General features: G+C 36.9%; 1 protein-coding gene across 1 annotated transcript in view; it reads left to right on the top strand.

Moving 5' to 3' along the window:
* LAMA2 (laminin subunit alpha 2) overlaps window positions 1–23,373 on the top strand; it is an 831,335-nt gene that overhangs the window by 539,945 nt on the left and 268,017 nt on the right. Inside the window, exons 19-22 of the mRNA XM_069077437.1 lie at window positions 64–275; window positions 8,569–8,675; window positions 14,910–15,090; window positions 21,903–22,039. Coding sequence (XP_068933538.1) covers window positions 64–275; window positions 8,569–8,675; window positions 14,910–15,090; window positions 21,903–22,039 — 637 coding nt within the window. The remainder of the gene's footprint in view (window positions 1–63; window positions 276–8,568; window positions 8,676–14,909; window positions 15,091–21,902; window positions 22,040–23,373) is intronic.

Here is a 23,373-nt window from a genome sequence, read left to right as displayed (position 1 = left end):
ACTTTTGCTGATGGGGTTTCATGAGTCCCAAAGAATTCTGACAGATTGAATCTTTTGCCTTAGGTGTGCAGAAGGCTATTTTGGACAACCTTCTGTACCTGGAGGATCATGTCAGCCATGCCAATGCAATGACAACCTTGACTTCTCCATCCCGGGCAGCTGTGACAGCTTGTCTGGCTCTTGTCTGATATGTAAGCCAGGTACAACAGGCCGCTATTGTGAGCGCTGTGCTGACGGATATTTTGGAGATGCAGTTGATGCAAAGAACTGTCAGCGTAAGTCCTGAACCATTGTTGCTCCTCACAGAATTGATGTATTATATCTTAAAGTAGCTGATCAGTTCCATATAATACACACACTTAAGTTTATACTCTATAGAATACTCATTTGGTAATTTTTGTTCTGTTCCTGGGTTTGCTTCTCAGCTAAAACATTCTTAAATGGATATGTGTTTTTTAAGTGTGATTTGAATATCATTGGGACAAGCATGGGCTGAAGCCCAAGTAAGGAATGACAATTAGTAAATTAATTTAGTAGGTTCCAGTTTTGCTTCATTTGTCAACTGTCATCATTTGATTCAAACACATGATTTGTATTTAGTGAGAACATTTATATCTTTTACCTGCTAGGAAATCATCATGTTCTAAATTTTGAAAAGTATGAATTTCATGACCTTGAATTTCAGCACTGAAACCTCAAGCCCAGTCAATATTTTAATATTCTGGCACTTTAAGCAAAGCTTAGGTTCTTCATTAAAATAACAAATCTATGTCTTAGCTTAGTCCTGTATCTTAGAGTTATGAACAAAAGGTTGTGTGTGACTTTGCCAATATTCTACCCAAATTGGTATTACATGTTTAGCCATAAGTTTACAAATACTGGCTTATTTGTCATTATCATCCATTTAAGTATTTATGGGCAAAAATTCTTGTTAATATGACCTTATCATTTATATATGAAAATGACAAGAGGTATAGAATACAGAGGCAATTTATAATTTTGTAAGATGGGTCTTGTTTGGGTAAACACAAACATCCTTTTTAGAGTGACACATTATTGTTTAATGAAATCACTGTCAATTTGCAGCTGCCATAATAATCAGAAGTCAGATACATATGGCGGTGACCCCAAAGCATCCCCAAATTAATCATGTAGAAAGAAACCTTATAAATTCTCTAGTTGGGTCATAGAGAGTGCACTAAAAGGAAATGGTTTTAAATGTTGGACTATGTTGCTGCACCGCCACCTAGTGGTCACTCTCCTATAAGCATTCAAACAGTAGCAAGGAATGCATTCCAATAACCATTAAGAAGCCTCTTTATCCTCCCTCTCTGTTTAGAGGTGAGCATCAGGTTTTTATGACAGTTAGAATCTTATTTGGTGTACCAGTTTCTAAGTACCCAGTATCTGCAGTTAGATACCTCTCCTAAGAAATAATAACCAATATGCTTAAAAACACACACACACACACACACACACAACAAAACAAGCCTGTCATAGTGAATAATAATAATTATATTTGTTTAGCATTATGTGTGAGAGACTGTGCTATACATTTATATTATCTCATTTGATCCTCACAACAACGCTGGGAAATAGGTGCTATTATTATCCCCATTTTATAGATGATGAAACTAAGGAAAACAGAGGTTAAGTGCTTTAAGAAGTGCTATACAGCCATTGTCTAAGGTCAGATTTGAATTCAGGTGTTCCTGCCTTCAGCCTGGTACTTATCTATCCACTGTACCAGCCTAGTTAAAGTTAAGGAGACCAGTATTAAAATCCTGCTGCTGACACAAAATGGCTATGTTTTCAAGGGCAGATCATTTAATCTCTTTCGGTGCTCATGGAAACTAGGATTATAAATAACAGATGAGTTTGTGGTTTGCACTGGTAGAAGGGGTTTGTCTACTGGGAATTTTTCAACTGATAAAATTATAAATCAATAAACAGATAAGCATATACTATATAACAATTTTCTGGCAAGAACGACAGTGCCTTGAGTAAGAACTTGATGATAGACTAGAATTTTTTTTTTTTCTTAAGCAATCGGGGTTAAGTAACTTACTCAAGGTTACAGGGCCAGTTATTTCTGGGTGTGGTGTTGATTGTCTGAGCCCAGGATTCGATCTCCAGGTCGTCCCAACACTGGAGCCGGTGGTCTTACTCGCTGAGCCACCTGGCCGTCCCTAAGCAATTGGGGTTAAGTAACTTGCTCAAGGTTACACGGCCAGGTGTTTCTGGGTGGGTGCTAAGTGTCTGAGCCTGGGATTCGATCTCCAGGTCAATCCTGACACTGGAGCCGGTGCTCTAACTCGCTGTGCTACCTGGCCGCCCCATAGACTGGAATTTCTTAGTAAATCACAAAAGTTGATCAATCTGAATAGTGATTATTGGTAGCAGTCATAATTTAACTGTTAACCATATTGATCCTTTAGCAACCACTTTTTTCCCCTTCTCCAACTTAATTTTTCTTCTTCTGATCTTAAAATTAAAAGCAAACATGGGGGGAAATCTTCCATACAATTTGTTGTGGTGAAGGTCTAATGTGTAGCATGAAGTTTTAGGCACTCCAAAAACAGTTGTGGGTTACAAAGATGTGAAAACCACAACTCCAGGAATGGGCCATTATTGTACCTTTTCAAAGGCATACAGTATCACCATATGGATATACGATAGAATTGGGATCAGGAAGGGGGATTAGGAAAAAACATAACTAAAAATGAAAAATTAGCATAAGTAAACACATTTTCATTTTTAATAGTGAATTTTGATGTATTGTATGATGACAATAGCCCTACCTTTCCCACTTGCCAGACTCCCAAAGAGAAAGTTATTTGTATTCCCCCCAAAATATTTCTGTGTGACACTGAGCAAGTCATTTAACCTCTGTTTACCTTAATCCTCTAGAGAATGAAATGGCAAACTACTCTAGTATCTTTACCAAGATAACCCTATGGACAGCATTAGCATGCTGTGGTCTAGAGGATTATGAAAAGTCAGACATAACTGAACAAAAATGTATTTCATGAAATTTTATTTTGCAACCAATGATCTACATGTTTATTTTAATGTTTTATATTTTATTCATGTCAAACCATAACATCTTCTTTCATTAAAAAAAATTCCTTTCACTTTCTAAAAGAAAAAATACTTTTCATTGATTTGGGCACTTTCCAAAATGCTGAAAATGAGTCACTGTCATATTTATCTAACAAATTTCTTTTTGTATTATTTAATGTAAGAAAAAAATAGACCTGACATTCTATAGTTACTTTCCAATGATTTTTCTTGTTTAGGTATTCATACAGATATTGGACCACTGTAATTAAGAAACTTACATAAAATTTTAAAGTAAAAAGAACACTCTAATTTTTAGATGCAATGAATGCTTATGCACACACATATTAATAAATTCAGATTTATAAATTAAGAGTGAAAACTATAAGGCTTATTCCCTATTACCTTATTTTTAGCACACTTAACTTTTACTTTAACATACTTCATTCTCATTTGTCAGTAAACTTTATTATGACAACTGGCACTATAATGTCTCTTTAATATATCTGATTTCAAAGTTACATGGTTGTCATCTAGGACATCTGGAATAAGGTGTTATTCTTATACTTAAAAACTATTCTGAATTAACTAGAAGGAAGTGATCAATTAAAATGTCACATCAAATTTATGGGAAATAAGACAAGGAGAATTCATTGTAAGAATTCAGACTAATATTGAATTCTCAGGTGAGAAGCAAAATATTTAATAGAAATTAATAAAATGCAATGATAAATATAGGTTGTTGCCAGGAGAAAAGCTTTCCCTGCTAGAATTTCAGTTTGGTAGACTGAATTAGAACCTAGGAGAAGTGGGGTCTAATCCCACTTCTTTTATGGGTTTGTAGTGCTACCTGGAAGAAATCACTTAATCTTTCTCTAATCCTTGGTTTTATCATCTGTAAAATTAAGAGGATTGGATTTGGTGCCTTCTAAATTCCCTGGCAGTTCTCTAATTCTACTAAGCCCATAATAATCTTAAAGGCCAATGTTTAAAACCAGAGTAAAAGTAAAGGCAAAAGTGATTTTGAGCACATATTAGCTTTTGGTAGAGCCTGACTTCACCCTATCTTCTATCCAACTGAACTATGGGAGCTGGAGCCAAGGAGAACACATAGCAGGAGATGATGAAGGAAAAGAGGAAACCTGGAAAAATGCTCTGAGAAAGAGAAGATTTTGAGGAGGAAGCATTCAGGGAAGGCTTTTGCCAAGTATACTCTCTTTGCCTGTGTCTTTCTTAGGACAGTGATAGCTAGCATTATATAAAGAAAGTTTGGGGGGAAAAAAGGTTATTCCCTGTTCCAGACTATTACGTATCCCAACGTACTTTATTATTTTATGGAAAGGCAAGACATTAGAAAGTCTATAGAATAAAAATGACAAGTGATGCAAATGTCCAAATCTATTGTATAATCCTGGAATATTTTCTAAAATATGATTCACCTCCATTAGAATGTAAGTTCCTTGAGGACATGAACTATTTTATTTTTTGTCGTTATGTCCCAAGTGCTTAGCACAGCTTTGCTGTTGTTCAGTCTTTCAGTCCTGTCCAACTCTGTGTAACCCATTGGACAAAGTTCATGGGGTTTTCTTAGCAAAAGATATTAGAGTGGCTTGCCATTTCCTTCTCTGATGTGTTTCTATTTTACAGATGAGGAACTGAGGCAAATGGGGGTAAGTGGTTTATCCAGCACACAGCTAATAAATGTCTGAGGCTGGATTTGAACTCAAATCTTCCTTACTCCAGGCCAGGTGCTCTAACCACTGAACCACCTTGCAGCCTCAGTTAATACAGCTTAGTATGCACTTAATAAATATTTGTTAAATCCCCTTCATTCCCACAAGACAGGAAAAAAACAAAGATAGGAGAATAAGAAACCTGAACAAAGAACTAGAGAATACTTAAAAGACATAATTGAAGGGAATTGATTAGGAAAATTAGTAATATAGTACAGTGACATATGGAGAGACCTGGGTTCAAATTCTAACTCAGACACTAAATAGCCATGTGACCTAAGTCAAGTCACCTTACTTTGAACCTCAGATTCCTTATTGGTATAATGTTAGCTTAAGAAGACCAGTTTCCCACTGCATCCAGGGCCATATCCAGATATCTATATGTCTATCTGATATGTATCAAGCTGATCTATGTCTTGCTACTGGACCCAGAGGAGAAAGTGAGGCTGGTGACTTTGCACAGCCCTCCTTAACTGGCGTGGTTTGCCATTTCCTTCAGTTCACTTGACTGTTATGAATCACCTCCCTGATGTCATGGTCCTCTTTAAGAATGAAAGATAAACAACAACAGACAGCCTTTCACTACTTAACTTATAAGGTGATCATGATGAAAAATGCACCACAAATCTGAGTGCTCCATAGAAGTGACGTGTTGGCTGTATGACCGTGACTAAGTCACTTAACATCCTGGTGCTCTAGGCAACCCTTCAAGGCTTAGATTGCTTAGAAGAGGCCAGTCTGCTTTAGGAGAGGGTATTTCCTCCTCTGAGAGTTGGTGCTCTCAATGACATCATAGATCCAGCTGTCATTTCTATCCCCATACCAAGCCCAAATCTCTCCCTTCATCTTCAGTCCCATACTTCCAACTAATTCTTCGACATCTACACCTGAATATTAAACTGGCATCTCAATTTATCATGTGAATTTATCATCCGTACCCCCTATAACTTCCTTACATACAGTGTGTCCCAAAAGTCTCCATGAAGTTCTAAACTATTTAATATTCTTAATAGCTTAAATAAGCTATTTAAAATATTAAAGCTTAAAATTTCATTGACACTTTGAGGACACTCTATATAACACACTGTGGAGTTTGCCCTTCAAGGAGCTCAAAAATAACAGAAGATAGAAGGTATTTGCATAAAGTTGTAGCTCATAATAGACTCTGATGGGCAATACCAAAGAGTTACACAGTGTCAGGGGAATTCAGAGGAGGAAGAGCTCATTTCTTGCTGGGAGATAAAGGAAGGCTTCATACAACTTTTGAATTAGGCCTTGGATGGTAAGTATGATTTAAAAAGGCAGAGATTTTTTGAAAAAGCCATTTTGATGTCTTTTGTAGCAAAGCTTACAGAGGTGAGATAGGGTAGGGAATGCATAGGGATTAACAATTACTATAGTTGGTCAAACAATAAATTTAATTTATCAATAATAATTCATGCTATCCTTTCAGATTTTTTTTGCTTTTTTTTTTGGAGGGGGGAAGGCAGGACAATTGGGGTTAAGTGATTTGCCCAATGTCACACAGTTAATAAGTGTTAAGTGTCTGAGATCACATTTAAACTCAGGTCCTCCTGACTCCAGGGCCGGAGCTCTATTTACTGAGCACCTAACTGCCCCTGTCCTTTTAGATTTTCAAAATGCGTTACATACATTCTTCAATGTGAGCTTTGGAATAGTTCTGTAACAAATATTGTTATCCCTTTGTTACAGAGCAGAAAACTGAGGCTCTGAGGCTAAATGACTTGTCCAGGATGAAATAAGTGATGTCTCATATCTGAGATTCTGTAATGGTAATGGAAATTTGAGGATCTGCCATCTCCCTTGATAAGCCTAATGGAATGTGAAGACCTTTCTTGCTTTGAAGATTTTCCTTGCCCTCAACAGGCTGAATGTAATCATGTGGAGCCTGTGGTGGGAAGAGTTTGCTGAAGGGTGGAGCAGAGCCCACAGGAAGCTGGCAGTCAGAGCAGTTAGAGGCAGTGGGAGGAGAAGACGCACCCAGGGTGACAGCTAGGCTTGTGAGTTTTGTTTGTGGGAAGGCTAAAGGACGATATGGCTCTCTGCTGTGTTATGGTGTATTAATTTCTATGTTGCTATGATGTATTCAGTTTCCTGGTGTTGGGATTTGGTTTTCTAGTGTCTGAATAAATGTTTCACTTCTATCTTTTATATGGAGAGCCTGTTATATTTTGTGATTGAGCACTATGCCAGCATATTTACAATTGCCATCACAAATTCAAATTCATATTTCTCAAATAAGCTAATATGTGTAAAGTGCTTTGCAAATCTTAAAATGCTATATAAGTACTAGATTTATTATTATTATTATTACTATTCTTGCCATTATTATCATTACTTCAGTTCTTGTACTTTTCACTACTACATGACTCAGTGCCGTTCAGTCATTTCAGTCATATTCAACTCTTGATGACCCCATTTATGGTTTTCTTGGCAAAGATACTGGAGTGGTTTGCCATTTCCTTATCTAGTTCATTTTAGAGATGAGGAAACTGAGGCAAATAGGGTTAAGTGACTTGCCCAAGGTCACACAGCTAGAAAGTGTCTAACGTCAGATTTGAACTCATGGAGATGCTTTCAATATTCCAAGCCACAGTGCTCTATCTACTATGCCACCATGCACATACATGCACACACATTTACATACAGACATGCACATGTATATATTTATATGTGTATGTATGTGTATATGTTTTGTATATGTATATATTTGTGCATTTGTATAAATGCATATACAAATACACACAGATATACACAAACACATATAATCACATTTTGGATATGACTGTAGATGCAGATATCGATGTTGATACACAAAAGTAAAAAGTTATATTCTTGGAGTGGGAGACAGCATTAATAAGAGGGCAAATCAGAAAGACCTCTGATAGGAGGAAACAGAGAAAAAAGCTAGAGATTCTAAAAAGAAGTAAAATATGCCATCCTATGGGGAAGAACTTGGCCATCCTGTTGAGTACATGAGGGGGAATAGCGTGGGTTTAATCTGCAAAGATAAATTGGAGCAAGACTGTAAAGGCCTTTAAATGTCGAACATTTAGCAGTGTTTGTATTTTTTTCCTGGAGATGAAAGGAAGCCACTGAACCTTCTTGATCATGGAAATGGCATGCTCAGAACTATGATGAAGTAGGAAAGGGCACTTTTAAATGTGCAAATTACTATTTAAAGTCAAAACAGTAACAATAAGTAATAGTCATGGTGGTGGTATCAAGAATGTACACATTTCTAGATGTCCAGAAAGTAATGAATGAATGCACTATGTGTGTGTGAAGTGCCGGAGATACAAATAGAAAAAGTGAGATAGTCCTTGCTATCAAGGAGTTCGCATTCTCTTTGAGAAAGATAGCCTTATGGGTTTGGTGATGGTACAGATGGGAAGGCCTAGATTCCTTAGGGGTTATAAGTAAGTAGGATAGCAGTACCAGGAGACTGCAAAGCATAGAGGCAGGTCAGATAGTCAGGCCTATAGGATTTTAGAAGGAAGTGTCAACAAAGATGGTGCTTTTCATCTCATGATGATCCTTCATCTCTTCAGAAGGAATGAAAGTTGTTAACCAAGTAATCAACCCGCTAGGCTAAGAAGATGGCCCTGGTTGTGGTCAGTCTCCCTCCCCACTGGCTATCCCAGTGGTTGCTGGAATGTTGTAGGACTGAAGGACAGGGTGAGGGGAAAAGCAGTTTGGTAGGGAATTCCCATATTGGAGGATCTGAATGAGAAATTTCTTTTTCCCTTTGTAGCATGTCGCTGTAACCTTAATGGCTCATTCTCAGAGGTTTGCCATACAAAGACAGGGCAATGCGAATGTAGACCCAATGTTCAAGGACTTCGTTGTGATACATGTCAGGTAAGCAATACGTTCTTCCTGATCTTTTTTTCTTCATGTGGAAATCTATAATAAGCCTTCAAGAGACACATTTTAAATTGTGTATATTTAAATAGGATATATTTACTGTATTTTAATATGTAAAAGACAGCCAAAGTGATGTATTGTGGATAGCATTGGTTCAAATCCTTCCTCTGACACATCTTAGCTATGCTATAATAGGTAGTTAGTCATTTAATTTCTGAGTACCCAAGGCTCTTTTCTAAGACTATAAATTGCTGGTTTGAATTGGTAGAGACATTTTCCCCACTGAAAGTCTCTACTATGATAAAAAAAATCACATGTCCAGACCTAAAGGAAAAAATATACATGTTCAAAAGGGAGTTAGAAATCATTTATCTGCATATATAAGGTCAATGAAATGTTTGGAGTAATCAGCAAAATTTTGTAGCAAATTAACATTTGGCCAACAGCATATACTTTCTTGGCAATAGAAATGTATAATATTTGCTGTAATTCACATGTCCCTGAAGTAAAGAATATAAACCATTTATATTTAGTATGAGCAATTTTACCTCTTTGAGGAAATTCTCACCACAGGCAAAGCTCAGGGAGCATCTTATTCAGTACAAAGTAAAACACTTTGTTATCCTTACGTTCCTGGCACAGTTAAATAGCCTTTGATTTTAACAAAATACCTCTAGTTTTGTCATTTTAAACTCATTGCCAGCTAGTGTTTTGAACTTGATAACAGCTTTGAGATTTACTAAAGTGTATTTTTTTAAAAGAATCATCTTAAAAATAAGATTTTTAATGATAATTAGCTGTCAATCACATGTGAATGGGACTCTACCAACCCTATCGCAATCAGCAGAGTAGGTATTTGGAGAATTTCCCAGAGATGAAGCTTTGCACTGATCCCTCCATGCTGGGTCCACCCCATTTGTTAGGGCTGATAGAATTCACTAACAAGAACCAAGGAATAAAGAGAACCTCTAGCACTTAAATCTGGTCCCATTTATTATTGTTGTCATGTCCAACTCTTTGTAACCCCATTTGGCATTTTCTTAGCAAAGATACTGGAATGGTTTCCCATTTCCTTCCCTAGCTTATTTTACAGACAAGGAAACTGAGGCAAACAGGGTGAAGTGACATGCCCAGGGTCTCATGGCTAGTACATGCCTGAGGCCAGATGTGAACTCATGAAGATGAGTTTTCCTAACTCTAGGCCCAGCACTCTATCCACTGTGCCACTTACCTGTCCCCTGGTCTCATTACCTGGCCATTTTAGCTGACTATCCATAGATGTTCACCTGAAATATGCAAAAACAATTCAGCAGCCTATCTATTCCCACTAATTTATTTTCACAAGACAATTAGTCCTTAAGAATCCTGGCAGGCAATTTGGTGTAGTAGAAAAAAAAAAAGACTGTCTTAGAGTTAGGAAGACCTTGGTTCAAGGTCTGCCTCTGACACAAACCAACCATGTGATCTTAGACAAGTCACTTCTCAGGGTCCTGTGCAACTGTAATTTTCAGCATAGCTGTGACTGCATTCATGGAGATTTCCTAACCAGGAGTTGCCTACCTCAATGAAATCACAGATCTTGTCCAAAAATGTGTGTGTGTTTGTGTGTGTGTGTGTGTGTGTGTGTGTGTGTGTGTAGAGACACAGACATACACGTTCCGTAGAAGCTACTTCTTCTCTAGAGTCCTTTAGGAATATCTGAGAATATCATTGAATTCAAAACTCTTGAATACTATCTTATGCTCTCTGTTTCACATTTTCTCTTGCCTTTGGCTCTGAAAGCCCCAGTTGCAGTGGGACTTAGAGAAGCAATTCTGTGTGTTTTGTGACTGCAATCCACTTGGCTCTGTGTCATCTCACTGCGACAGCACTGGAAGATGTGTCTGTAAATCAGGATTTGTAGGTAAAAAGTGTGAACTCAGCAGGCAGGTGCATAAACAGGAGGAGAAGCCATGGATGACCCAACAACTACAAGGCCCTCCCCCTCCTCCTCCTCCTCTGAGGTGGGGTTCTGTCAGCGCAAGTGGGTGCCCTCGAGGGGCCTATAGGCCCCAATCTCTGGTAATCCCAGAGGCACTGCATGGAACGTGTCTCAGCATGGATTTCTCTGTGTGCTGTTGTTACTTTTTTGTCTTCCTGTGCCATAAATGTATAATGATTGATGGTTGCTGGATATGCCTTTATTGCATTATGCCGAGTCAAGATTAAGTCTGCACATTGTAAATGCAGACCTAAATTGACTAACAAACAGCTTCAGTCTTTGAAATGTGTCTTCCCTAAGGCCCAAGTCGGATCATGCCATTTCCCCTCTTGAAAGCCTTCATTGTCCCAATACTGTCTCTAGGGTAAAATACAAACCACTGAGCCTGCCATCTAAGACCTCCTTCCCCAACCTGGCTCCAGTTCACCTTCCCAGATTTATTTCCCATTACTCCCTTTATCATCCTCTTTGATCTAGCCAAAATGGACTACTAGATGTTTCTTCCTCTATATATTCATAAAGGCGATCCCTTGTGCCTACATGCCCTCCTTCTGGTACATCACCTTTTTAGAATGCTTATCCTTAAAGATTTGGCTGAGTTCCACTCTTCCAAAAAGCCTTGCCTTATCTACCCCGACCCTTGCTGAAAGGGCTCTTTCCATCCTCAAATGTTGCTAGAATAGCTTGTCTAGATCATCCCATTGCCCCCAATCTTATAGGTTGTAACCCTAGCAATAGAACTCCTTGAGGGAAGGGGCTTTTTTCCCTTTATGTCTTGAGTGTTTAGTGCACTAACTTGTCAAAGAAGGTGTTTAATAACTGTTTGCTGGCCTACTCTAATACCTCATTGTGGTGTATCATGACCCTTCATTCTCAAAGGCTGTGCCTAAAGCCTGGCAGCTCCTGTCAACCTGAAAGGGCATCAATGGATCTTGGATGTGAGAGGGGGAAGGAGAAGGAAAAGGAGAGGAAGAGAAACAAATTCATAAAGCATGTCAACTATGGAGTGAAAGTTTGTAATTTGCAACATTAAAGTATCCACATGCCTAAATAAATTTTACCAATGTTATTGATTAGATCTTTACCTAAATCAGCTTCAAATACAATGAAGGCTCAGTTCAAGAAAGCAAGAAAACATGTAGCACGGTGTCCCTCTTGACTTATTATTATTAATTACTATCTCATCAAGTTTTGCTTTTATGGGTTCAGAGGGACAATCTCTCCACTAATCTCTTTTCTAACAAAAATTAGGAAAGACATAATCAAATTTTCTGAGCAGTCCCATCAGGTCTCATTTCTAGTCTTATCCATCTTTTTTTAAGATCTAATTCTGGTGTCATGCTTTAAAACGAGTTCTGTCTGGAGCCCAGTGTCTGTCATTCTTGTATACATGTCTGGAGTACCAATGCATGCATATAGACTTGCATATCCAACTGCTGTTGTAACCCAAGAAGCTCACACTTTCTGAAATGGAGAAAAGGAAGAAGAAAACTAACAATTGATTCAAAGGAAAAAGAACTTCTACTCTTTACCAATCATCTAAAGAAAGCAAATGCATTCAGCCAGTTTCTCAGAAATTTTTAGATATCTAAATGTTTGCTATTACATAGGTAAAATATCCAGGTATCTGTACTGAATTTTTGTCTGGATATTTGACTGTGTTGTTAGAAAAAATTGAAGAGGGTACAAGAAAGATTTTTTTAATTCTAGGAATTGTCCCATTTTCATTTCTGAAATATAAAATTTCAGAAAATTTCACAACAGAAAGTATGGTTCTTTAAAAACACAGTATCTTTCTTAGAAAAAAAAATCATTCGTCTTTAAAACGCAAAAATCAGAAGAAAAGCAGTCCATTCCATGGCCTCTTTCCTGCTCTCCTGACTCCAGCGCAAAGTCCTGTTTCAGCCTTTCAGACAATGTTTTCCCTAGTTTTCACCTTTATGAATAGAATTTATGAGTACCTATCAAACTTCTTATTGAGAGCTGAGCTCTGCACTCTGCTTGGTTGGTTTCAATGCATTAATCTGAATGTCTGGCCTGAGATCTTTGTTATTCATGTTTGTTTTCTGAGTGTTCTTTTCTTAACCTTTTAAAGTAATTTTTGAGGGTGGCAATTGCAATTAGAAATGTAATTACTGAATTTAGGTAGTCTTTAGTCTTTGGTAACTTGACTTGAAATCTTTTTTTTAATTATAGCATTTCACTATTTAGAAATTCTGCATAGGAAATTGCTTGTTGTCGATTTTCTTACAAAATATTTCTTACAGGCCTCTTTGGGTGTGTTAGTTCACTTTTAAAAGTAGGCTACTACCCTTTATTCTATTTCTTGCCTTTTCTAAACAATATCAAAATGTCACATTGGATCTTCTTGCCCTTTTTTTTCCTTTTGCTAACATCACTAATTATTTGTCATTTCCATGTGGGTTTGCAAAAATTTAGAAATGGAAAGAAAAAAATGCATAGTGAATAGAAATTTAAAATATTATGCCTGGATATTCAACTTATTCAACCTGTAGCAAAATTGGAAAGCACTTTTAAGTTTCAGGAAAACTGATTTTGTGTTCTACTTTTATTCTTCCCAATCTTATTGTCAATGTAATGAATATAATAAGGAAAATGATCTTAGGAATAAAAATTAATTTTTCTTGAATGATATGCAATTAGCTTCTGAAGTTTATTTTCACAAAAAAGTAGGGTAGAGAAGTTCACGGAGTCTGATTATACTTGGAATCATTTTCCATTATTTTATTATGTTTTAATCTCTATGCCCAACAGAACTAGGGTAATTGCAAGCTGATCTTCATATGCAATTTGGCATTCTATAGTAAAAAATGCTTTGAGTTTTTCTAAGAGGAAATAAGGGACGGTTTGTGCTTAGCTATCTTCATTTTTATACAGTCCCCTTATGACTAATAGCACATATTTTTAAGACAGCAGGCTAGTGCTAGGAATGCAGGTTGTAACTACAGAAGACTGTTTTCCTCAGTTCACAAATAATTTTTTATGTGGATGACCCATGAAAATGAAAATTCCTTTCTTTAGCATATTCATAGAGATCTGTCATCAATAACCAAGTCTGGGAAAAATCCCAACTAATTTATGATTTAGACTTTGATGTGCACTTATTTCCCAAGACATTTCACCAAACATGTCCCTAATTGCAAATAAAGTGAATTTAGTAAGTAATCATACTGACTCTGCATCCTACTCACTTTTTCAAATGTTTCACCTAGTGGTCTTGATGTCAGTTGGATGCTGACTCTTCCTGGAAAAATAATGGACTGCTTATTGTGATGGAAGATAAAATGGGTATTTTGTCACAGTGTTTGAAGCAGATTAGATTTCAAAATCAAAAATTATTATTGGCATGCACACTTAAATAATTAGTGTGCAATCAAATAAATATGAGAGTGATCCAACTACTTCATTTTGCCAATGTAGACACCACTGCCTACTTACATTTGAGTTACACTCAATGAATCATAGATTAGGAGCTTGAATGGGCCTTAGAAGCCATTTCATCCAGATCTTCTCATTTTAAAGATAAGGTAACTGAGGTCCAGAGAGGTTAAATGACTTCTCTAAGGCCATTCTGGCAATTTTTAGCAGAGCCAGGATTCAAACCCAGGTCTTCTGACTTTAAACACAGCGCCCTTTCTACTGCACTGATATATAGTTCCTAAAGTGATGACCACGAGGTTCTTTTTGTTTGGTCATACATTGTAGATAGGATTGAACAGAAGAAATATCAGGCCAAGAAAGAGAGTAAAAAGATTTTTTTTTCATCTTCTCTGAAGCTGTTTTAAAATAAGATCTAAAGCATCCTTGCCAACTTTTGTGAACCTGCAATCCAGGACCTGAAAGAAGTTAACTAAACCCAAAAGGAATGAAACTATGAACAAGGGAGATTTTTAATTAAAATTGGAAGCCACCCATGACTTCCATCTTTTGGACAGTTCATTGCTATGACCTTGGGAAAGGCTAGGTAAAATGTTACAGACCTCAAGATATTGCCCCACTGCCCTCTCTTCTGATGTGACTGTGTGACTTCAATTTAATAGTATTTCTCCTATGATATGGTAGGAAATGTCTATTAACTTTAATAACAGCCTGGCTGTCATAGTAATAGCATAAAAGAGAAAACCCCGCAGTCCACAATTCCCTCTGTTCCCACCTGCATGCTTTGTTTAGCTGTGATGATTTTGGCTTATTTGTCCTTAACTAGTTTCCTTTTCCTTCCATGCTAGCCTCAAACCTTTGGCCTGCAGTCCTCCCGGGGCTGCATTCCCTGTAACTGCAATTCCTTTGGATCCAAGTCTTTTGATTGTGAAGAGAGTGGGCAGTGCTGGTGCCAGCCTGGAGTAGCAGGAAAGAAGTGCGACAGATGTGCTCATGGCTTTTTCAACTTTCAAGAGGGAGGTTGCACTCGTAAGTAAACAGCTACTCCACTTCATCTCATTATTTAAGACTTTGGCAGAAGGTGGGGGGTGGGGGAAGCTTCCTATTTATTTTCAACAACCTAGAAAGAAGCAACAGTGGGAGAAAAGTTGCTATTGAGACATGATTCCCAACATTTGGGAAGAAGTCATTGCTAGGGTGAAATGATAAGAAGCTTAATGGTAAAGTTACCATTTGTTCCTAAAATCTGTGATAGAGAATAAAGGGATAGCCAGGCATCATTTGATATGTACCTTAGCTTTGAGGAGAGATTCCAGAAGGTTCAGAGGAGGTAGAGATGGGCCTATTAACCAAAATTCCATTCAAATTAATGCTATTTGAAGCTATAATTATGTAAAATATGGTCATTGGTTCCAGCCCAATGGAAACATGCAGTCTGAATTAAAATAATGAGACCACTTCACAGTATTCACTATTCCCACTAATTGGTACCTAGCTATACTCAAGATTACTCATATGGGTAGTAAAAACACTTTGCTCTTGTTCAGTTCAAGTAAGCTGATCCAGATGAATTAATTACATTCTATGGTACTGGTGAATGATTGCTGAATCACTATCAGTGATATTTGAAGATTGTGAATAAGAGGTTAAAGAATTTCAAATGTCCCAATTTTCAAGGAGAAGAAAATAGATTCAGTAAACTATAGGCCAGTGAGCCTGACTTCAATTCCTGACAAAATTCTAGAACATGTTATCAAAAATAGTGATCATCAGGGGCGGCCAGGTGGCTCAGCGAGTAAGAGCACTAGCTCCAGTGTCGGGATGACCTGGGGATCAAATCCGGGCTCAGATACTTAGCACCACACCCAGAAATAACTGGCTGTGTAACCTTGAGCAAATTACTTAACCCCGATTGCTTAAAAAAAAAATTAGTGATCATCAAGCATAGAAAAGTGTGATCACATAGAATATGGCTTCATTAAGGATGAGTTAAGGCATACTAATCTCATTTACTTTTTTTGAGACATTTGCTAACTTGATAGGTCAAAAGATTGCTATAGATATATTTTATCTGAATTTTAGCAAAACATTGGATAAATTATCTCATGCTGTATTTAGAGGAGGGGGGAAACTGAGTGATATCAGTTAGATAATGGTATAATTAGATGGTTTCATTCTAGTTAAATGGCCAAAACTCAAAAGAGTAGTCACTATATGGTTCCATGTCAAATTAAAAGGTTTCCAGTGGAATGCCTCTGGTATCAATCCTTGACCATGTACTGTTTAACAATTTTGGCTGTGACTAAAAGAAAGAAGCACAGAGCATGCTTATCAAATTTACAAATGACACAAAGCCAGAAGGTATAGCTAACAGACTTGATGAAAAAGACAAGACCCAAAAAGCTCTTGACAAGCTAGAGCCTTGTGGAAAATATTATTCAAAGAAATGTAATTGCAGTTAATGTAAAATCTTACACTTGGGTTCAAGGAATTGACTTCACAGCTAATTTAATATATATATATATATTAAATTAGCTGTGAAGTCAATACATATATATATATATATGTTGAACTAGATAGCTGCTAAAGTTCCTACTCTAACATTTTCTCATTTGACACACCAACAAAACAAGTACACTTATAATTATTAAATAATTACAAATTATATATGTATTATATACTTATAATTATATACTTGTTTAAGCATATAACCATATACTTATATTTTTATATTTATGAAACTTTTATGAATCAATAGAATGTCTTACTATTCATCAATTATAAATGATATACTTTGTTCTAATAACTCACATTCATAAAGCACTTTAAAATGGTATTTTTAAGAGCTTATCCTAAAAAAATTATCAACAGTTCACAGTCTTCTTTCCCTCTTCCCTTCCTCCTTCCTTGTATATGTTTTTGTAAGTGTCTCAAGAATATATGTATACAGAGGACCTCTAAGTGTTTTTCTGCAAAATAAGAACCAAGAAATAATTTTCCCAGATTGCCAATATTGGTTAAATCTACAGTGTTGTGGATAGAAAGGTACCATGGATTTGGAATCATGAGTCACATTGGACTCTGAATCCCGCCTAAGACACTTGTTAGCTATATGACCCTGAGCAGGTCAAATAATCCTTCTCAGTCTCAGTTTCCTCATCTGTAGAATTGGAATAATATCACATCTTTAAAGAACTATATAAATGTTAGCTATTATTACTTTCAACATCATTATTATTAATGCAACCATCTCATTTTATAGATGAGGAAATTGAGGTCAGGAGAGGTGAAGTAATTTGCTTTTGCTGGCCTATCAAGGGGCCATCTTTTATTACAGATGGAAATGGAGGCAATTTGAAAGATGAATGCAGGCCAGAAGGGAAACAATGGAATAGCTCTAGGTCTCATGCAGGAAGGTTTTTGGTATTTCAGAGAGTAGAAGCTGATAAATTTCAAATGATTCCCTTATGCACACTTGTTAAAATACCCTGTTACTGTCTTCTTGGAAAGCAATAATTATGCAGAGGTAAGGGAATAACAATCAACAAGCATGTATTGTGTACCCACTAAAACAGTATGTGCCAGACACTATTATAGGAACTAGGCATAAAGGTACAAAGAATTAAATAACTTCTACTCTCAAAGGGCTTACATTTTAATGGGGGAGACAGTGATAAACTTTCCCAACTTTCTCAGCCATGCCACTAAAACCTTATCACCTTGGGGTGGCTAGGTGGCACAGTAAATAGAACATTGCCCTGCAGTCAGAGGGATCTGAGTTCAAATCCAGCCTCAGACACTTAGCACTTACTAGCCTTGGGCAAGTCCCTTAACCCCAAATGCCCTCCAGAAAAAAACCTTTATTACCCTGGAAGCCCCTGGACTTCACTCTTTGGAAGTACTCTCTGACCCTTCTTTTTCTCTTTTTGATTGTTTCTTTGATCCCAGAATCTCCATTTTGAGGAGCATGCTCAGGCCAGCCAGTCTTATTTCCTCCCCAGGCTGCACTCCTGACTCACCCAGAATCCCTCTAGAATGAAAACTTCTTGAGCTTAGGGACTATCTTTATTTCTGCTTGAATTTATATTTTCAGCATTTAACACAGTGCCTAGTGCATAGTAAGGGCTTAAGAAATGCTTGCTGACTTCTTGACTTCACCAAAAAAAAAAAAAAAAACCCACACACACTGTGAGAAAAATATCAGAGAATAATAAAATGCCCCTAATTTGGATACCATTAATTTGGGATTTGCAATCAATAACTTGTGACAGGGTCCAGAGCCAGGGGTGGAAAACTGTGACCTGAAGATCACATGTGACTTTCTAGGTACTTGGTTTGGCCTTTTGATTGAGTCCATGTTTTACAGAACAAATCCTTTTATTAAGGGAATTTCTTATGTGAAGTTTGGATTCAGTCAAAGAACCGTACTTGAGAACCTAGAGGGCCACATGTGGCTTTGAGACCATAAGTTCCCCACCCCTGGTCCAGATTATCATTTACCGTTGCTTAGCAAAATCCATTATAAAGCTTAAAGCATTACATAAATGAATTATCATTTCATATTTATGTGTGTATATATATATATATACACACATGTCTATTATTAAATGTTATGTATTCATATATATAGAGAGAGAATCTTAAAATCCTTTCATAGCCTTAGTACATGGGACTAAATATAAGTGATATTCAATCATCAAATTGTATCAGAAGTCTCAAAATAATTGCTGACTATAATAGTTACAATTTATTAGTATTCAGATGACTGTAGGAGTAATGTTTAACATGCTTAAGAGAATCAGATGTTCCTAGAAATTCTCAAACTCTTTAAACTCACCCATTTACATAGAAACTGAGATTTTAATTAGAAATTATACTTACTTATCCATTATAGTGGGGTTATTATATCCATTGTAATGGGGGCAGCCAGGTGGTACAGTGGTATACTAGACTTGGAGTCAGGAAAACTCAGCTTCCTGAATTCAAATATGACCTCAGATACTAACTGTGTGACCCTGGGCAAGTCACTTAACCCTGTTTGTTCAGTTATTTCATCTGTAAAATGAGCTGGAGAAGGAAATGACAAACTTTGTCAAGAAAACCCCAAATGGGGTCAACAAGAGTTGGACACAACTAAACAACACAACATTAGTTGTAACAGAGACACACAGTGTGAAATAGTGGAAAGGATTAGAAAAACCTGTATTCAAATCTTAACCAGTGCTTACTTTATTTGCAAGTTAATTGGGTTTAGTAATTATGAAACTGTGACAAGTCCCAGGTTCTCTAGGCTGCCGTTTGATCCTGTATAAATGAGTTTAAGAAGTTAATTTTGAAGGCCTCTTACAGACCTAAAAACAAAAAATAAAAAGCCTAAGAATCTAAGGCAAAACTATTAAATTTACTTGATTTAATACTATATTAACTTGAAAAATAATGAAGCTGCATTTTTGTAAATGCATAATAAATATTCAAATTTCTACTGTTTGTGTAATAGTGCCTCCAGCTATAGACTATACAGATGAGAATATTAATATTCTTCTAGAAGGTTAGTATTATGCTAATCACTTTGTTAAAGGCAAAATTAGCAAAGAACCTAAATCACAGAATTGGACAGACTGGTCTCTCAGGTTACACTCTTTATTCCACATGTAAAGCTGACTTGAATTATGGTATATTCCCGAAAGAATCATAGGACCTGGTTTTGAATATATTCGTTGCTGTTTACTACCTGTCTGACTGTAGGCTAATCATTTAACCTCTCTGGACCTCAGTTTCCTCACTTGTAAAATGAGGAGATTGGACTAGCTGACTTCTAAGGTATCTTGAAGCATTAAATCTATGATCTTATGATCCTTCCCAAACTTTTTGTCTGGTGTTGACATAGATTTTCTTTACAATATCTTACTATTATCAGCTCTATAAAAGTTAATTTACCATCTCTCACCTTAAACCTGTTGAGTTCAAAAGGTTTATCGACTCTCTTGCTATAGGCAGGCTGACCTACCTCAATACATCGTATAAGTGAGTATAAAATGAGATTTTCCAATGGTACTGGTGTTCTCACATTACTTCCCCAAATTTCAAGTCCCTTCTTTTTTCTTGATTCTTTTGTTATAGAAGACTACACCAAAGTCCATTAACCTAAGAGCAGCAAGGAACTAAATATTATGTAGACGGAAATAGAATCCTTCAATTAGGCAGCTATGTAGTCTTTAGAACTTTGCCTCTATATACCCTGGAAGAAGGGAATGGGGAAAGATGAATCTTTTATTTGTTCTACACTTTCCAACATTGCAAGGAAAGATCAAGCTAACTACCCAGAAATAAGGCAGATGGTCAATGCAGCCCCTAGCACACTTTGCATGCCTAAGTACTGTTCATGGCAAAGTAATTTTTTTTAGACTTGCAGTTGCAAAACACTTGCTGATGCAGATCATTTGTGTCTTTTATTCTCCATACTTAAATTCAAAAGAACACATCTTACACCTATTCTTTACAGTTCAACTGTATCAACAGGAAGGTGTGGGGTGGTGGAAGAGAAAAAGCAGTTCTGTACAGTACACAAAAGTATCAGAAGCAAACCCAAGATGAACAAATACCACCATAGACATGGCTCACAGAATTGAGACAGAATTAAACAGGATCATTTTAAATAATCCATGATAAGCTGATAAATATTTTAGAACTTAGTTGGTCAGTTGGAAAGGTTTTAACTTAGTGAATTAGGTGAAAGGTGTAATGCCATGCACAGAAGCTTTCCAGAAGAACTGCTACTGTGAACAGCTTTTGTAAGGTTCTGATTACTCAGTATAGTGATCACTCTATTTATTCCATAGCAAAAGCAAAACATACATGGAAAATCAAGGTACAGCATTCACAATATTACAACTTATCACAGAAAATCACTATAATGTTCCCAACATAGTCTCAAAGTAAAATAGTCACTCTTAAGTTAACTCAGTCACTTATCAGTAGTCTCAAAGTACAATAGTCAAAGGCTTGATTAACTCAATCAGTCATTTATCAGTAATAATATTTCAAAGTACTCAAAGCACAAATCATTCATTTATTCGGCAAAGTCTTACTAGGTATCATACACAAAACTCTCTACCCCTTAGGTCACTAATAAACTATAATTCCATAACTACTCAGTACCCACAGAGAGGTCTTTCCATCTTGACTTGGGGCCTGTTTTCAGATCCCCTGTATTCCATTCCATAGTCCCAGATTCTACCTGGATTCACCAGACTGTCACCTGGGTTCAATGACAGACAGCTCCCAGTTCCTTGTCTAGCTCTCTGGGCATGTCCTGCTCCACACTGAAGCTCACAGGGTCTGGTCCATGTCACCATTTCTGCTCCAGGGAATTCAAGGCTCATCCAAGCTGCAAACAAAGTCTCAGCATCCCAGTCATGCTTCAGTCACCTGGGCTCCTGGCTCCTGGCTCTTGACTCTGGGCTCCTGTTCAGAAGAAGCTCTACCACCACAAGTTCTCAGGACTCAGTTCTCCATTCTTCTATAGCTGCTCTGCCACCAGATCTCGGTCTCAAGTGTGCCTCTCTGGGGCTTTTCTTATATACACAGCATTAGCTACTTCCTTCAGCCAACCCCTTCCTATTACATCAGTAAAGGAGACAGGAGTTCATACCTTCTGTTTCCCCTACAGAGGCTTGATCAGTTACTACGTGTTAAATACCTGCTACTTTTGCCAACACAAAGGGATCTTCAAATTCAAAATTACATTACCATCACAAAACGCAAGGTCATTTCAACATCATCTGAAAATTATACTGACCATTCTTTATTTATTTTCTTGTGTTTTTTCTCCTTCTGTAAAGCCTGTGAGTGTGCCCATCTGGGTAATAACTGTGACCCAAATACCGGCCAATGTATTTGCCCTCCCAACACCATCGGAGACAAGTGTGATAAGTGTGCACCTAATTCTTGGGGCCACAGCATCATCCATGGCTGTAAGGTAAGTGGGCTCACTTCTGTCTCTATGGTAAAACCAGAGAAGGGTCTATGTTTTTATTTTTTTTAATTAAATTCATTTATTTACTTTTAGTTTACAACATTCAGTTCCACAATCCCTAAAGTTTCAAATTCTCCCCCTCCTTTACCTCTCCCCTCCCTCCCCCTGGTAGCATACAATCAAATATAGGCTCTACAAATACCTTCACACTGAACATTTGTCATGTTGTAAAGAAGGATTATAACTAATGGGGTGAACAATGAGAAAGAGGAAGTAAAACTGAAGGCCCATATTGAAACCAAAAGCCTTCCAGAATCTGCTTGTTCTATGAGTTCTGATATTGATGAAAATCAGCCTGAGAAATGGGGACCTGGATCTAAGCAGCATTAAATCCTGGTTATGCAGTCAGTGATTTTTGTTGAACTATAGCAATTATACCTTTTTTTTTTATAGTAATACACATCACATTGCCACAATTACTTTCCTGAAATGTCATAAGTGATACTATCCTCTAAGTACATTAAGGGAATTTAGCCATTTAAAGGATTCCTGAGATAATTATAAGATGGATAGATATGCAAAGCAAACCAGACCCTTATTTGTCTGTTTGGTCAGTCTGAATTTGTACTTTTGAGGTTTTTCTAAAATGTGGCTTACATTTACTTACATCATTAAGGAAAGGGGTGAAGATTTTTGTATATTTCAACAGACAGCATTCTAACATTAGCATTACATCAAGTCCTATCTGTTGAAGAGTTAAGGTACAGAATTAAATTGCTGGTCCTATTAAAGGTCTGGTCTACTAGAACTTCTCCAAAAGATATAAGCTTTTTTTCATCTAAAAAATATATTTGAGCATGTGCTACAAGTAGGGATTTTGGAGCGGGGGGTGTATAACACACTCTTAAGTTTAGTCTTCATTATAAATTTTCTCTCTATCACATTTTTTTTAAGTTTAGATGATCAATAAAACAAGCCCTAATTTGTAGTATTTGCCAATTTTCAAAGTTTAAAAGCTTACACTGAGAATTTAACAACAGACTCCAGCAGACCCCTGGTTACAAGGGTATACTTGTTAAATATTTCTTCTCTCCAGATCATAGCTCCAAGTGATTTGGCAAGTATACTGCTGAAAATCTGGTGATAGCATTTGGCTTTAACATAGTCAGTCTTTAAAGAGCTCATTGTTTTCTAACTTCCCTCACTGAGAACTTATTTACCCCTCTCAAGACTAAATAGTGCCTTTCCTGAGAAAGGCATGTCCTTAACATTTAAATGCTCATTGATAACTGTTTTCAGCGTTGCTACCAGCAAATGTCTCTGTGTCTAAACTGGTG

The sequence above is a fragment of the Petaurus breviceps genome, unplaced genomic scaffold (assembly GCF_028583685.1).
Source record: "Petaurus breviceps papuanus isolate PSGF00001 unplaced genomic scaffold, PetGlider_PUasm1.0 90977, whole genome shotgun sequence".
NCBI classification, from domain to species: domain Eukaryota; kingdom Metazoa; phylum Chordata; class Mammalia; order Diprotodontia; family Petauridae; genus Petaurus; species Petaurus breviceps.
Note: the sequence above shows the minus strand (reverse complement) of the source record. Positions and strands in the feature narration are given on the sequence as shown.